Here is an 18,134-nt window from a genome sequence, read left to right on the forward strand (position 1 = left end):
TGCGTCTACGTCGTATTCTGCGCCCCTAAGGAAATTAGTTTTATGTTAGTGAAGCAAAGCTACGTTTGTTTCTGTAGTTCGTTTTTCGGATGTCATCTTCTTTTTTGTTTGTACACATGCAAAAATAAGGTAGTTTCTGGATTAGTGTGTATTCCTTATTTTCCAGTCTTTCTCATGCGATTGTAAAGCAACTATTCTGTAAAAATCATTGTTAATGTTAATTTAAAACTGACAATTAATTCGACGTTTATTCGTCGGGAAAATTACTGTGTGATTTTGTTCTGTTGAAAAGAGGTTAAAGAATAGAACTTAAATCTAGATTTAAATTGAAAATTAAACAACTTCTGTATTTTCATGAAACTTGTTTCCAAAATATTTATTCTCCTGTGTTTCCGAGTTATTTTTTAAAATTAATGAAACAGTTCTTAGCGAAATTCAGTAGAGTTACGTTAATGCAAATATCAAGTATGTATGATCCAGTGTTGTTTTTTAATACATTTATCAGTGAAATAATCTTTTGTATAACAAGAGAACAAGTGAAATCTGTGGAGCAAATTTCCGTAGGAAGAGGCAGCTCAAAACACCCGGGAATGAATACTCATTCGTGAACTGATAAGTTTTAACAGCCAACAACTATTCTCCTTTTGGCTTCGAGTGCTACCGAAACGAGCCGATACGCTACACAAACGAGGTCTTGTTTTCGAATGTAGTAGCTGAAAACTCGTTAGTTCTCGATAATACTAAGAACGTGCTGGAATCGAGAACTTCTCAGGTACTCTGTGCGTCCCGCGGTGAAGAGGAAGATCGAAATCACATTGTATCTGGCTGCATACGCTGGAACGACATGTCAGTTGCGTTACTAAGAAACCTCAGCCGTCTGAAACATTAGTTGTCAACCTTAGGCTCTGTACTGTTTCATCGGAAAACATTTTGGTATACAGAATTTCCATAATGAAAGCAACAGTAATTATATAGGAGACTTCATGAAATATGAAGCAACGATTTTGATGTGAGAATAGAATACGATCGTAAAGACTAGTGCTATAACATCAAGGTGGTTTAAATATGTATCTACACTGCGCAACAGAATTAAAGGGTCACTTTTAGAAACCCCGTAACTATTTCCCATTGCGAACTAGAACTTTGAATTTTTTTTAAAGATACCTGCAACCATCCTCTGTAATGGTACAAAAGCGTGGCGCGTTGCAACGTCATCCTCGGCCACGACAACGCTTCAAACAGCGACACACGCGAAATAAAGGCCGAAGGTCAGAAGTTCATGAGACCTGTAATGTGAGTTAATGGTGTTACATTGGCCGAAAGCTTCACCACAATTCTGGCTAACAGCACCGTGGAAGTGTCACACGATAGGAAGGTCATCACATTTCCTCTTACCCACATTTCACTTCCTCTTTTGACGCCTAGGCGACAGAGGGCAGAACAGCGACGCCTAGGGTTGAAATCACACGAGTTTCTTATAGGTGGCCGAGGAAAACAATTAAGCCACACCGCCGTTCAGGATCGACACAAAAAGGCGTCAAGGGTTGGTCCGCAGCTCGTGGTCGTGCGGTAGCGTTCTCGCTTCCCACGCCCGGATTTCCGGGTTCGATTCCCGGCGGGGTCAGGGATTTTCTCTGCCTCGTGATGACTGGGTGTTGTGTGATGTCCTTAGGTTAGTTAGGTTTAAGTAGTTCTAAGTTCTAGGGGACTTATGACCATAGATGTTGAGTCCCATAGTGCTCAGAGCCATTTGAACCATTTGAACCTCAAGGGTTGGCGTAAAAGGCGTGAATGAAACCACCACTTTCCTTGGGGCGTTGATTCTCACACATTTCGCGGTTTAAAATTAGAATTCCCAGTGCGATGAGCAACGACGACGTACTTGAAAACCTTTGACACTCGTCTGAGGGAGGGAGAGGGGGGAAAGCGGTGCGACATTGGTACATGGGTGAAGAAAGTGGCAACGAGTCCCTCTAAGACCACCAGTTCGGCAACACCCTTGTTGTCACCTGTCAGCCTTCGTTGAGCACTTTAAAAATGTGTCTGTACAGAGACAACCCGTGACGGAGTCATAGGCACTTGCAGACAGGCTACGCTGCTGCTAGCCGATGATAGCGGGTATGTTGAGTCGGTGGGGGGTCAGGGTGTTGTCAGCCTGGAGGTGCCTAGGACTACAGCAAGGGCTGTCTCTGTACGGGTACATTTTTAAAGTTTCCAATAAAGGTGTGCCGATGCCACCGAGGGTGTTGCCATAATGGGTGGTCTTAGAGGGACCCTTTGCCATTTTATTCATGCATGTGTCAACGTTGCACCCTCACTCTTCCCCTGTGATTACGCCACAAGAGGAAAGAGGGCGCGAAACAGGAGGGCTGAAAAAGCATAAGCGCCCTTTGCTGCTTCCGACCGCATTCAAACGTCGTCGAATAGTTTTGAACGGACCCTAATGATTCCACTCCGTACAACAGAGCTAAATTGCGGCCATGCTACACTCCAAAGTGTTGCGATCATGTTCGGTGGGATTTGTGGCCCACGATGTCCTTGGAGAAGGATTGTATCGTCCATGGGATGTCACTAGAATCAAAAGTTGCCGGGAACGTATTCCTGTTGGACATCACAGTGCGGAGTGTAGTTCTCGACCGCGAAATGTGTGGGAGTCAACGCCCCAAGGACAGTGGTGATTTCATTCACGCGTTTTACACCACCGCTTGAGGCGTTTCGTGTCGATTCTGAGCTGCGGTGCGTCTTAAATGTTTTCCTCGGCGACCCGTAAGAAACCCGTGTGATTTTGACGCTAGGCGTCGCTGTTCTGACCTCCATCGCCTAGGCGTCAAAAGAGAGTGAAATGTGGTTAAGAGGGAGTGTGATGACCTTTCTACCGTGTAACACTTCCACGGTGGTGTTGGGCAGAATTGTGGTGAAATTTGGGGCCAATGTGACACTATTAACCCACATTAAAGCTCTCATGAGCTTCTGAGCTTTGGCCTTTATTTCGCATGTGTCCTGTTTGAAGCATTGTCGGGCTCGAGGATGACGTTGCAGGGCGCCGGCTTTTGTACCAAGACAGAGGATGGTTGCACGTACCTTTAAAAAAATTCAGACTCATAGGCCGTATTGGGAGACAATTACGAGGTTTCGAAAAGATGGCCCTTTAAATGTGTTGTGCAGCGTATTATTTCATAACGTTTGAGTATATTTCCTTCAAGACTGGCATGTGTGAGGGGTAGTCGTAAAATTTTAATAATCGCATCCAACGAATCAAGCTGTGATCATGATGTAGGTGATCGTGTTAGACCTTCTCTACGTATTCACCCTTCAATGGAAATATTTTTCCCAACGGTAGATGACTCGGCGGAGACGGTTGTGTAAGTCTGATTTTAGCTGTTCACGAAACGTTGCATCACAGATATCACATCGTCGTCACCCTGGAAATGTCTGCCACTGGATGGTCTCTTCATCTGAGGCGGCAGGAAGAAGTCACTGACTGGGTGTCACGTCACGAGAACACAGGACGTGAGGCAAAATTTGATGGGCAAAGCAGCAACATGTGTGACTGTTTCCTATACAGAATGTACTGGGGCGTTGTCGTCGATCAAAAACAATCCCTCGGACGGCTTCCTGTGGCGCTGCATACTGACAGGCTCGAGTAACCTCATCTGGAGAGTGCCGTAGTATGATCTTGTGGCAGTTTGCCGCTTACGAGCGTAATCTGCACCTCGATCGACGAATGTTCTGTGTTCGCCTTCTTCGGCGTCAGTAAATCTACAAGTTTCCACTGCGTGCTTTGCTGTTTTGTGTCTGGGTCATCCTGAAACACCCATCACTCATCCATTATGATTAAACGGCTAAGGAAGTCATCTGGACTGGCCTGCCACTTCCGAAAAGTTTCCGCTACTGCCTCGGTTCGTTGGGAGAAAGACGGTTCAGATCACTCTGATTTAGGTTTATCTTAGCTTTCTCAATCGCTCCCAGGAAACGGAACGGCCGATGTCTTTCCCCGTGCTCGAAACAACGAGAACTCGTTCTCTGCGTCTCATGACCTCGATGTCGACGGGACGTTAAACTCTAATCTTCCTTCCTTGCTTCGTCGGGTCTTTTGAAACGGAGTGTTCATTTGTGGAATACAGTGAACGATGGGTGCGACCTCCGTCGTGTTCAAACTTCGTGCAACGTGGTGAAAACTGACCCACGACTGATTTTCATTTTCTCCACTATCGCCTCGATTGCGCCACGTCGGTTTTCGAAAATTAGGGCTCCTACTTCTCTCGTGAGTCCTGGCTGTTCACGGAGAAATTGTCTGTCACTGTGTTCTTCACAATTCAGACATCACTGACATTGTCTGCGTGACGTAACCACTGGGTCATTTGGTGTTGCACTGTTACCGTACACTTCCACCAATTCACCGGAAAGCAAATTATCGCACAATGGTGTATTTTATAAACGGGATGTGCCGTGTTCTTTGACCGCACTAGCAGCCTACTAGACCTACCGTGTCGGGAGAATTTCAGTGTGTACCAGTACCTGTAAAACAAACAATTAACTACGTAATTTTTTTTGGAGGTGATAGTTAAAACTTTATGCCCATCCATCGTATGCAGGCAGCTGACGCGGGGTCACCCGAAAGCTAGTAAAATAATTAAAAGACAAGTTGCGAGACGTCGATTGTCGGATTGGCCGAGACTAGGGTAGCGCGACTGACCTCGACGCCGTTCCACATGTAGTGCATGGAGTCGTGGTGCGGCGTGTTGATGTGCTCGGCCATGACGGACATCCAGTGCACTAGGCCCTGCGCGGAGGCGGGCGGCGCGTGCAGAGCGGCAGCGGCGGCCGCGGCGGACTTGCCCTGGTGCGGCGCGTGCGGCGGGTGCGGCTGCTGCAGCTGCAGCTGGTGCTGCTGCGACACCTGCTGCTGCTGCGGCGCCGGCTGCGGCTGCTGGTGCTGCGGCTGCTGCTGCGGCGGCGGCGGCTGCTGCTGCGGCTGGTGCTGCGCCTGCTGGTGGTGGTGGTGCGCCGACGACGACTCGCCGCCCCACACGAACGCTGCCTTCTGGAACAGAGCCGCCAGCACCGGGCATCACCCCTCACGTTTCAAAAAACAAATCTGTTTTATCATAGATTTGGGAGTATCAATTTATTCAAGAGGTTTGTCGAGTAATATGCTTAATCTAAAAAATAAAAACAGATGTTAACATTTTCATTTCTTTTAAATTAAAGAAACTTTATAGAGTTGGGCCAACGACCTTGCCGCAGTGTTAACACCGGGCTTGGCTCGTTCTCGGTCAGGTGACGGTCCAGATCTGCCGAGCGCTGTTAGCAAGCGGGAGGCACACAGCCCTTGAGAGGCGAATTGAGGAGCTACTTGACTGAGAAGTAGCGGCTCCCGTCACGAAAACTGTCAACGGCCGGGAGAGCGGTGTGCTGACCACATGTCTCTCCGTACCCGCATCCAGTGACGCCTATCGACCGTGGATGACACGTCGGTCGGTTGACACCGTTGGGCCTTCCGAGGCCTGTTCGGACGAAGAAGTTTAGAAGCTACAGAGATGGGTGATTACATTAAACCTGCACTAATTAGACTACCTGCACTAATTAGACTACCAAATTAGACTAAAGTAAAGGATAATTTGATTGGACATCCAGAGGCATCGAGAAATGGTTAATTTGGCAATAGAGAGAAAGTGAGAAGTGGAGTTTGTAGAGGAAGACTAAGGCTCGATTGAATACAATAAGCAAGTTTAAGTGGACGTAGGCTGCTGTAGTTGTACACACATGAAGGGACTTGCGCTGCAGTGACTGTCTCGAGAAGTCACATCAAACGACGTTTCACACTTCCAACTGCAACAATGCACTGAACAGATATTTGAGTGTTGTACAGCGGCAGTTGAATTTAGTGAAACTAAACTTATAATCGTTGTTGTTTATAGGTCCCCTTACTCTGACTTCAGAGAATTTCTGCTCAAGCTAGTGAGGGTTCTTGCCTCACTTTATAGGAAGTACCAGAAATTAGTTATATGTGCTGACTTCAATGTTAATTTTGTATAGGATTGTGCAACAAAAATTATGTTGGTCCTCCCCCTAACTCATATGATCTGATGCAGACTGTGTTTTTCCAACTAGGGTGCAGGGGAACAGTAGCACAGCCATAGACAATATTTTTATTAATTCTTCATTACTAGATGTGCGTTCTGTTAGTAAAAGGGTGAATGGCATTTCAGACCATGATGCACAAATTTTAACATTAAAAGGCTTTTGTACTCAAAGAAATGTCACATATAATTACAAACTAAGTAGGGAAGCTAATTCAACGGCACTAGAGAGTTTTTTAAACCTCGTTAAGTAACAAGAGTGGCAGGATGTTAATAGTGTCGATAACATAGGTGACAAATATAATGCTTTCCTTGACACATTTCTCATGTTCTTTGAGAGTTGATTTCCATTAGATCGTTCTAAACAGGCTAGTAGCAGTAAAAGGTAGCCTGAGTGTCTGACTACTGGGATAAGGATATCATGTAGAACAAAGGGGGAATTATATCAAAATCTTAGAAATACTTAGAATCAATCTACAGTAGCCCATTACAAATAGTACTGAAAGGTGCTTAAAAATGTTATTAGGTACGCAAATAGAATGGCTAATTCGCAGGATAAAATCAAAGCCATATGGTCAGTTGTGAAGGAAGTGTCTGGTCAGCAGCACTAGGTCGACGATATAAAGTCAGTTCGCAGTAAAAATATTTCTATTACTGATAAATCAGATATATGTACAGTATATAACAATAATTTTCTGGGCATTGCTGATGATTTAAAAAAAATTTAGCTTCTACTGGGAATCATATAACTCTCTTGGAAAATGCCTTTCCGAGAATGATGTCTGAAATGCTCCTCTGTCCTCTTCAAACCTGACAAGGGGAGATGGAGTCAATAATTAAATCACTGAAGACTAAGAACTCTCATGGATATGATGGAGTGCCTAGCAGAATATTAAAGTGCAGTGCTGCACATGTTAGTCCTGTACTTACCTATACTTGCAATTTTTCAATGGTCAGTTTTCTGAACGATTAAAGTACTCTGTAGTAAAGCCGCTTTATAAAAAGGGACAAACGGATAACGTAGAAAATTTTAGACTTATTCCTATGCCATTAGTTTTGCTAAAGTTATTGAAAAGGCTGTGTATGTAAGGATAACTGATCATTTGATGTCTCATAATTTGCTATCGAATGTACAGTTCAGCATTAGAAGTCGTTTAACAACTGAAAATGCTATATTCTCTTTTTTCTGTGAGGTACTGCATGAATTAAACAAAAGGTTTCGAACGCTAGGCATATTTTTTCATTTTACTAAGGCGTATGATTGTGTTTATCACAAAATATTGCTCCAGAAGTTGGACCATTACGGAATATGTGGAACAGCTAACAATTGGTTCACCTCTTACTTTAGCAACAGACAGCAAAAAGTCATTATTCACAGTGTTGAGAATGGCTGTGATGTGGGGTCTGAGTGGAGCACGGTCAGACGAGGTGGTGCCCCAGGGATGAGCGTTGGGGCCACTTCTGTTCCTCTAGTATTACGGGTAACTCTAAAATATTTCTGTTTGATGATGACACTAGCTTGGTAGTAAAGGATGTTGTATGCAACATTGGCTCTGTTTCAAATAGTGCAGTTCATGACATAAGTTCATGGCTTGTAGAAAATAAACTTACGCTAAATCACAGTAAGACTCGGTGTTCACAGTTTCTAACACACAATTTAACCAAACTCGACGTTTTAATTTCACAGGACGGCCATATAATTAGTGAAACTGAACAGTTCAAATTTCTAAGTTTTCAGATAGATAGTAAACTGTCGTGGTAATCCCACATTCAAAATCTTGTTCAAAGACCTAATGCTTCCATATTTACTGTTCGAACAGTATTTGAAGTGATCGTTCGACACGAAAATTAATCTACTTTGCTTATTTCCATTCGCTTATGTCGCATTGTATAATATTTTTGGTACTTCTTCCCATTTTAGAAGGATATTTTTGGCTCGGAAAGGGGCAGTTCAGGCAATAAGTGGTGTAAGTTCGCGAACCTCTTGTCGACTCCTGTTCATTAGTCTGGGTATTCTGACATTGGCCTCTATATATATATATATATATATATATATATATATATTCTTTACTGTCGTTTCTTGTTAACAATATCAGCTTATTCCCAAGAATTAGAAGCTTTCACTCAGTTAATACTCGGCAGAAATCCAATCTGCATTTGGATCGCACTTCCTTAACTCTTGTGCAGAAAGGTGTGCAGTATACTGCTGCATCCATTTTCAATAACCTACCAAAACAGTTCAAAAATCTTAGCAGTAATCCACCTGCTTTCAAATCTAAACTGAATAGTTTCCTCATGGTCACGCCTTCTATTCTGTTGAGGATTTCCTTGAAAAATCAAGCTGATTCTTATGTTCTATTCTATTCTATTGCGTTGACTTAAACTTATGGCTTATCAACATTTTATTTTATCTGTTATTACTTTTATGTTGTAATTTCATGTACTGACACGTTCCATGTTCTCGGAGATTCGCTCCTCAATTTGATCGTACGGAACTAGACGTGTAAATGAATAAAAAAATAAAAATAAACAACGACGACGTTTGGCAGGTTGTGGAAAAAATAGTCATCACATAGATCCAATAACCACTTAAACTGAAAAAAATAAAATTTTTGAAACCCTATAGTTATACGAGAAATATAACGAAAGCTTTCAGTAACAAGATGTTTGGTCGAGCGGTTCTAGGCGCTTCAGTCCGGAACCAGGGGCTGCTACGGTCGCAGGTTCGAATCCTGCCTCGGGCATGGATTTGTGTGATGTCCTTAGGTTTAAGTAGTTCTAAGTCTAGGGGACTGATGACCTCAGATGTTAAGTCCCATAGTGCTTAGAGCCATCTGAGCAAGATGCTTGGTTTGAACACCGCAATACTAGACAGGTCCAGTTAGAGGTGGTATATCCTTGTCTTCCTCCGACCTGATTCACCCACCAAGTCGTATAGGGTGATTCACCTGCATCTACCGACGTCGCTTTATACAACCCGCAATGTTACATCTGGCCTTCAAAACCCACGCGCAAGATTTTCATATTCTCTCGCTCGCTTCGCGCTAACTATTAGTCATATAGAAAAAAAGAAATCGGACAATCCTGTACGAAATTTAATGTTGTTAAGTTTTGTTCTGGGATGTGTTTTCGCTAGAGGCAGTAGTTTTCGAGTTATTCGAGAGACACGTACAAAAGTGACCTTCAAACGCACGCACACTCCTCTCCCACCGGTCAGGATTTCTAATATGTTTTTTATGCACTTCCTCCTACCACTGTACAAAAACTCGCGCCTGCACTAATTATTTCCCACATTCGACCTTTTTTGGTCTCCGTTGACTGACGTTTTATGCCACCGTCTTAGTCGAGCACTTGCAAATTTTCAAACTGACGTTTGTGTAAGTTCTACCTAACATCTCTGTAAATTTAAACAACATAAAATAAACAGGTACATCGTTGTATTCTTCAGGCTTTCTGACACGAAACTACTGTACTCATAAGAGTTAGCTTTGCATCGAATTGTGAACGTAATTAGTTCCAGCGAAACACTTACAAAAGTCGTTTTTCTTTCATTACCCTGATAGGCACGTTTAAATTGATATTGTTAACGAAGTAGCCGAATATGCTGATGGCGTAATAGCCCAATCGATAGAAAGCAAAAAAGGTCGAATATCGGGAATAGTTCGAGTAGTAGGAAATTTTGTAGGAGGGAGTGCCACGAACAACATACTATTATTCCCGTCTGGTGAGGATCGAGTATCGGGTTAGTGGTGCGTTTGAAGGTCACTTTAATAACTCGGAAACCGTGGCATCCAGTGAAAACGTATCCCAGTACAAAATTTAACTATATTAAATTTACTACAAAAATGTCCAATTGGTTTATTCTTTAGAATTAATAATTTGTGCGTAGCGAACAAGAGAATACGAAAATCTCGCTCGTGGCTTTTGAAGGCCAGATGTAACATTAGGGGTTGCATGAAATGATATCCGTAGGGGAAACTGAATCACCTTCTATAGGGATATACAGTGTGACGTGGACTCCAAATCACAATGTTACATGGTACTTTTCACACACAAATCATTGCCGGAGCTAAAAGAAGCGATAAATTATCAAAATCCTTAGACAGTGTGGGGATCGAGCCCTGGATTTGTTGTATGACACTTATACGTTAAGCTACCATCGACTAATCTCGTATGCAGTTAGAATGCAAAACGAGTTTCCACGTTTGTTTTAACTGTTTTTGACGAGGCACATTTGTAGACAGCTCCGGAAGCAATCTAGTTATTGCAGTGTCTATAGTTCAAAGTTCGATCACTTGACGATGCGCATGGGTTGCTACCGATACAGCTCATCTTTAGAGCTTTTTTGTCACACTTCTTTCTATGATTCTAAACCAAGGATCCTCACATCCTAATACAAGAAAAATATTTAGTATAATTATCGCTTCATGAATATAGGGGAAGACTACTCACGATTAAGTAATTAAAAAATCACAACATAGCAAATTCTAGATGAGTAACATAATTACTAAATCAGATACGTCAGATTCCGTGTTGGTTACTTTTTTAAGGACACATTCGATTTCTTTCTCCAGTCCAAACTTACGTCCACCACTGACAAACTCGGCGTCGACAGGACTTAATACTTGTAATTTACATTTTCTTCATTCACAACTTTCACAAGGATTCTTATACTTAGTTACTGGACCACATGATTCGTTATTGTAAAAGAAAAAAAGACGTCTCGGCATTTACAATATTTTTTACCTTGAATCTATGATTAAAATAGATGTTCTTCTGTTATTCGTCATTATCATTTTTAATATTTCCGACGTGGAAGTAATACCCGGTTTAGAGGTTCATGTTCGTGTCGATCATAGATGTCATAGTAGGATAGTTCATGACTGTGTATTTTGGTGAGTAAGCGTTCAGATATAGAGCGAACTTCTTCTGAAATGCTTTGATTGTTAGGTTATTATGTATTGTTGAGTTTCTACCAAACCGCGGTGTATGTAGTATTATTCGCTGTGTTTTGTTCGGAAAGTATGGAGTTTATCGATGAGCGTATGCGAAGTTCTGTATGGGATAGGCATGCGGCATTACCGGTCTTAGAATCGATTTGTAAAATAAGAGATTTCTCGATATTAACAGAATATCAGCCCAGTTTACTAAGTTATTGAAGGGGTACAGGATTTTCACCAATGGCTCAATCCTTCTAGCAAGCAAACAGTTTGAGCGGGACTCAGTCGGGAAATATTTGGGTAGCTCTGCCTTTAGCGATCGCGACGGTTTGACCTGTTGATTACTAACACAGAACTTCGCAGAAAAGTGGTTTTCTCTTGGTATGTAAACCCGAAAAGACTCTTTTGAACGCCGCTTTGGCGTTCTGGACGTATAATGCGTTCTTCTTCGTCCGGCGATTGAAGTGACGTACCCAGCTAGCTACTCGGGGATCCACAGTTTAAAGTGTACTCCGAACCACGATGCAACTTGCCACTTTTCACATTAACAAAACATTGCCATAAGTAAAGATGCAATAAGTGTTAGAAAAAATTCTGGGACCGATAGAGCATCCGATCCCCGAACCTTTCATAGTCTTCTTCTCGCGTCCTGAGGTTCCTCTTCATGAGTATCCAAGCCATAAGTAAACCTTCAGTATATTCTTAATGTGTACACGTGCAGTCGTATAGTAAAACATAAATACACGGACATGGTTTTTCAGACTTGTTGTTCTTATCTACTTTAGCTTTCAAACGGAGTCTTTCCAATGAAATAGTAATGTAACAGAAAAATAAATGAACGAAAAGATACTCCCTACTTACAGTTACGTAGCAATCACCACTTGAAGGAAGCAAGCAGACATTCTTTGTTTTTAAGATGTGCAAATGATCACCCCAGCCAAACGCTCTCCTATGACTGGCATTTATTCTTCTTTTATCTCAAATACAGTTGATAACATGCCCACTGTGTAGTATCAGTGAACTCCATTCATCCTGATAGCACTGCAGACTAAGCGGATTTTTGCTGGTGGACTTCCATGTGTTAGATGTTGCTTTCCATCTTCCTTTTAAATTTGCTTATAGATTTCAAGCAGAAGTCTTATAATTTCCGAGCGCTGACTTTTTCATTTGAGCAATACAACAAAATTGCTTACAGACAGAATAGTAGTCATATAGTGGGAGTTCGAGATTTAATGGAACATACTGTAAATGGAGGCGATTTAAAGGAACAAAATGGTTCAAATGGGTCTAAGCACTATGGGACTTAACATCTGAGGTCATCAGTCCCCTAGACCAGAACTACTTAAACCTAACCAACCTAAGAACATTACACACATCCATGCCCGAGGCAGGAATCGAACCTGCGACCGTAGCAGTCGCGCGGTTCCGGACTGAAGCACCTAGAACCGCTCGACAACAGCGGCTTAAAGGAACAGATATGATTCAAAGGGTCAGCAGATAAGCAGTACAAAATACGAGCCAAGATAACGATCTTATTTCAAGGTTACTGATACGGACTTCAGGTGTCAGGTTACACATTTCTGCTAGTAAATCCAAGGACACTTGCACTGCCTCCCCCTCACGGGGGACTACCAACAATTGATCCAGATCACTTGGGGTAATTCCTGTTGTACCAACACACCTTAGGCATGTAGGTTAGGTGATGATGTATCTCGATATTGGTCGTGCGATATAATGGTTCTGAGCACTATGGGACTTAACATCTGAGGTCATCAGTTCCCTAGACTTAGAACTACTTAAACCTAACTAACCTAAGGACATCACACACATCCATGCCCGAGGCAGGATTCGAACCTGCGACCGTAGCGGTCGCGCGGTTCCAGACTGTAACGCCTAGAACCGCTCGGCCACTCCGGCCGGCCCGTGTGATATAAAATTGGTGGGGAGTCCCTAGACTGATCGCGGGAAACCTCTCACCCCTGCACCAACAAGATTCAAGCTCCGCTTCTCCCTTATCGTTGTTCATAACTACTTCAGTTGAGTCTGCACGTCATGGGGAGATACTACACGTTATCAACAAACTTCTCATTATTTCATCTGTGGTAGTGTCAATATGTAATTCATGTGTATTACTTTAGGTTTACGGAATCTTATCGCTTTACACTCCATCCAAACACTTTCCGACATCGCTCGAGGTGGCGCAGTGGTTAGCACACTGGACTCGCATACGGGAGAACGATGATTCAAACCCGCGTCCGTCCATCCAGATTTAGGTTTTCCGTTATTTTCACAAATCACTTCAAGAAAATGCCGGGATGGTTCCTTTGAAAGGGCACGGCCGATTTTCTTCCCCATCCTTGAAACATTCCGAGCTTGTGCTCGGTCTCTAGTGACTTCGATGTCGACAGGACGTTAAACCATAATCTTCCACTTAAATACTTTCCGATTCTAAATACATACGATTTGCAACGCACGTGTATTGGGAGAGAATACCATAACATTCAGAATCTAAATAAATAACATTACCGCCTCGTCATGCACACAGAATTAGTGTGAGGATGAAAATTTCGTCTTGTTACTATGTCTCACTAGAGTGCGCATCTTTCGACTGTTGACGCATATGCGGTGTTGCATATTCTGATTACTGTGTCTGTATAATGCTTTTTAGTTCTATGCGTATGTGTGTTGTCATATGTCTCCATCCCACCGCTGTATAAATAACAAACTCGATATATTTTTGCGAAGGTGTCTGCGAGCGCTCTCAATATTCAGCGCTAAGCTCTCAGTCATTTTAGGAGCAGATGGTGCTGTGATTCTAATAGTTATCTTCCTTGGTACAAACTTGTAGCTTTCTGGGGGAATATCTAAGAGATATCCAGACACTTTCATCTACTGCTTAAGTCACAACTTCCGATTACTTCCTATGTATTAATACAGATATCCTGTATAACCGTATCACAACCAGATTTTACCGTATTTTTGACATTTTTTACTGTCTTCCCCATATTTTTCCATTTCTTCTGTTTTTCAGTATTTTGCCATTTTTCCACATTTATCTATATTCAGTAGGTGAATGCACAAGTGTATATATGCTATTATTTCTTACGTTAGCAGGTGTGGGTTGCTATTATTACCATGGAACTGAGATACAAACCCCAAACCCAGCCAGAGTACCTACAAGCTATACTTCTTCTAAATGTCAAATTACGTTACACTAACTGCCAAAGACAGAGCTAATACACTTACACACACACCTAGATCGATTGCTATGGAGGGAGTTTGTTGACAGTATTTCTTCCTACATCTCTCCGCCCCCCCCCCCCCCCTCCTTCCTCCCCTAAGCGTACTGCAGTGGATCCACCTTCGGACTATATCCCTGGTGGTATGTGGACATTGTCCCACATTAGGATGCTGCCCTGAACTTAACATACGTGGATCCATTTTCAGACACTTCCTATATCCACGTCTACATCAACACTTATATGAACCCGTCACGAAACGTGCTGCTTTTCATTGAATCCTCTCTATATCATCTACCAGTCCTACTTGATAAGAGACCAGGATTGACAAGCAATATTCAGGAATCGGTCAAACGAGCCCCTTTTAAGCCACATCTTTCCTGGATGTGTTACATTTCCTTGAGATTCTTCCTATGAAACACGGACGTAGCGCAGTTAGATCCACTCCGAACAATACCCCAGGTATAATGTTAGTGGATCCACTGGCGGATATTAACCTGGAATTAACCTCGGTGCACCCACGCCGAGTAATATGCCGAATGTATCACTGATGGAGCCACCTTGTGCAGGTATCGGCCCGTGTGTTTTCGATACACGCTGTGTCTCAGGTTTTTACCATCCTTCGTGATCAAGTTTTAGTTTCTTTAGCTTCTCAATGAAATGTCCTGAGTCCTTCAGGTACGTATCATGCTTTCTCACGTGCGGATGAAGCAGAGAGGCCAAGTTTTTCTCCAGTTTATACATTGATGAGCCAGGAGCTCTAACAATAGGTCTTATGAAATATTATTTTTATGGATCTTTGGTAATCCATACAACACTTATGTGTTGCGCAGGTTCCTCTGTATGTCGGCGAAGAGAGAAGACGCCTTGATTAACTGATTCGTATTTCTTGTGATCCGCTCGCCGGATCAGCGTTTAGTTTTCGGTAAGTAGTCAGATCTAATAGGTCCCGGATGTTCTGCTCATAAGCGCTGATCCGAAGCAGCGGATCATACGGGATACGAATCGGTTAATCAAGGCGTCTTCTAAATGGTTCAAAATGGCTCTGAGCACTATGGGACTTAACATCTGAGGTCATCAGTCCCATAGAACTTAGAAGTACTTAAACTTAACTAACCTAAGGACACTACACACATCCATGCCCGAGGCAGGATTCGAACCTGCGACCGTAGCAGTCGCGCGGTTCCGGACTGAAGCGCCTAGAACCGCTCGGCCACCGCGGCCGGCAAGGCGTCTTCTTTCTCGGCCGACATACAGATGGACCTACATAACACACAAGCTCTACCACATCGGCTATATGGATCAACGAAGATAATAAGAAGAATGTTCCATTAAGACCGATTGTTAACGCCCATGGCTCACCGGCGTATGAACTGGCGAAAAACTTGACCTCTCTGCTCCAGCTGCACGTGGAAAAGCCTGATACATACAAAAGGACTGAGGACATCTCATTGAGAAGCTGCAGAAACTAGAATTTGGATCAAACGACATCCTGGTCAGCTTTGCGTTGTTCCTTTGGTTAGCAAAGAACCGCTCAGTGACACTCTGGAGCACATCGGTTCCATTTTCCCAGAAGACATCATCGAGTTCTTTCATGCATGTCTCACCGCGAGCTATTTCATGTGGAATGTCAACTTCTGCAAACAGCTGGAAGGTGTCACCATGGATAAACCTCTTAGTCCAGTGATGACCAACTTCTTCGTGGAAAATTTCGAAGCACAGGCACTAGACTTGGCGCCTTGTAAACCTAAGGTGTGGTACAAATATCTCGACGAAATCTTCGTTGTATGGAACCATGATGAGGAGCAGCTCGGTGACTTTCTAAGACTCGTGAACAACCTCCATGCCAACATAAAATTTACCATGGAGGTAGAAAAGGACCAACAGCTACCTTCTCTAGATGTGCTGGTCACGGGAGATGCTGAAAACCTAGGACAAAGCGTGTACCGAAAACAGACACACACGGACCGATACCTGGACAAACTGTTAAATATTCACCCGAGCCAGAAAAAGAGGCATGATTGACACGCTCGAAACGCGAGCAAGACGAATATGTGAGCCGCAGCACCTCATACGCGAGATGCAGTACCTGGAAAGCGTCCTGAGGGACACGTACACCACTTGTTGCATCAGAAGTGTCACAGAATCCAACATACTGGGATTGAAACATTGGAAAACGAAATGTCGGGTACTTCCTTTATGCCATGTATTCCCAGAGTGACGGACAGAATCGGCCGTATATTGCGCAAACAGGCCGTGAAGACTGTTTGTAAGCCGACAAAGTATATCAAAGAGTGTCTCACATCGGTGAAAGAGAAATGGGACCCACTTGCAATGTCGAGAATATACTGCGTACTATGTACATGTGAAAAGCCTGTGTTGAAATGACTGGACGCTCAAACAACACCAGGGTCACCGAGCATAAGCGTCATTTCAGGCTGGAGGAGGTGGGGAATTCGGTCGTGGCGGAGAACGCGCTGTGTGGCACCTCATAGTAAAATTCGCTGACGCGGAATTTCTTGCTGTAGAGAAGAACTATCAAACCCGCTTATTCAGAGAAGCTATAGAAACACACAAACACGACAATAGCTTCAATGAGAAATAAGGAAGCCTCAAGGTGGACGGATCCTGGATTCCCGTGCTGCAGCGAACGACTGTTGCATGTAGCAAAAGCCACTGGGCGGGCGCGCCAGGTCACATAATTTGTTGCCGTGAGTTCGAGTTCAGTCCGCGGTCAGCAGTGCATGGTGAAGCGTTGACAAAGCCAGCGAGTCGCGCTAGCGAATCGTCAGAAAAATTAACAAACAAACGTCGGCCGGAGAACCCAAGGCAAAAGCCAACAGGCAGTTTAACCACAGTAAAAAATGTCGAAAATACGGTAAAATCTGGATATAATATGGTCATACAGGATATTTGTATTTATACATACAAAGTAGTCGAAAGTTGTGAAATAAGGAGTAGATTACAGTGTCTGAAGAGTTCTTTGATATTTTCTCAGAAAGCTGCAAGTTTGTACCAAGGACGAAAGCTATTAGAATCACAGCACCATCTGCTCCCAAAATGACTGAGAGCTCTTCGCTGAATGCAGAGAGGGGTTCGTAGACCCCTTGGCAAAAATATACGGAGTTTGTTACATATACAGTGAGATGGAAGAGACATGACGCCACACATACATTGAGAAATAAAACAGCATTACATAGATGGAGTAATCGGAATATGTCGTAGAGAAGGACTAGTGATCCTTAATGTAACGGATGTATATAAAAGTGATTTTGACGCCACATATGTTTCAATAGTGGATAAACGGTGCATTCTAGAGGGACATAGTGTCAAGACGAAACTGTCGTACTCGCACTACTACTGTGTGCCTGATGAAACGATAACACTATTTGTTTGGATTATGAATACTGTGATATTCTCTCCCAAAACACCCAACTTGTAAGACATATTTATTTGAAATCGAAAAGTTTTTGGATGCACTTTAAAGTGGTATGATTTCATAAACGAAAAGCGATACACATGCATCACATATTGACACTACTACAGATGAAATCACGAGAAGTTAGCTGGTCGCAGGTAGCATATATTTTCAGAATGAGATTTTCACTCTGCAACGGAGTGTGCGCTGATATGAAGAACGGGGCGTGAGTCGTGCTTGGGTAGCTCAGTTGGTAGAGCACTTGCCCGCGAAAGGCAAAGGTCCCGAGTTCGAGTACCCGTCCCGTGCACAGTTTTAATCTGCCAGGAAGTTTCGTATCAGCGCTCACTTCGCTGCGAAAGAAGTGTCCAATGAAAAAAAAACACCAACCATGTAAGTAATGAGGGTGGTGTAAAAGTTTATTTTCAGCAGTTTGTATTTGGAGTATCAATAC

General features: G+C 43.1%; 1 protein-coding gene across 2 annotated transcripts in view; it reads right to left on the reverse strand.

The window, feature by feature from the left end:
• Positions 1 to 18,134, reverse strand: part of LOC126469901 (zinc finger protein rotund-like) — a 900,701-nt gene that overhangs the window by 326,221 nt on the left and 556,346 nt on the right. Inside the window, exon 2 of one of the 2 annotated variants that reach the window (XM_050097250.1) lies at positions 4,697 to 5,041. In XM_050097250.1, the coding sequence (XP_049953207.1) occupies positions 4,697 to 5,041 (345 nt within the window). Of the gene's footprint in view, positions 1 to 4,696; positions 5,045 to 18,134 lie in introns of both variants that reach the window. The other variant, XM_050097249.1, reaches the window with a different exon arrangement.

The sequence above is a fragment of the Schistocerca serialis genome, chromosome 3 (genome assembly GCF_023864345.2).
Source record: "Schistocerca serialis cubense isolate TAMUIC-IGC-003099 chromosome 3, iqSchSeri2.2, whole genome shotgun sequence".
In the NCBI taxonomy this organism is placed as follows: domain Eukaryota; kingdom Metazoa; phylum Arthropoda; class Insecta; order Orthoptera; family Acrididae; genus Schistocerca; species Schistocerca serialis.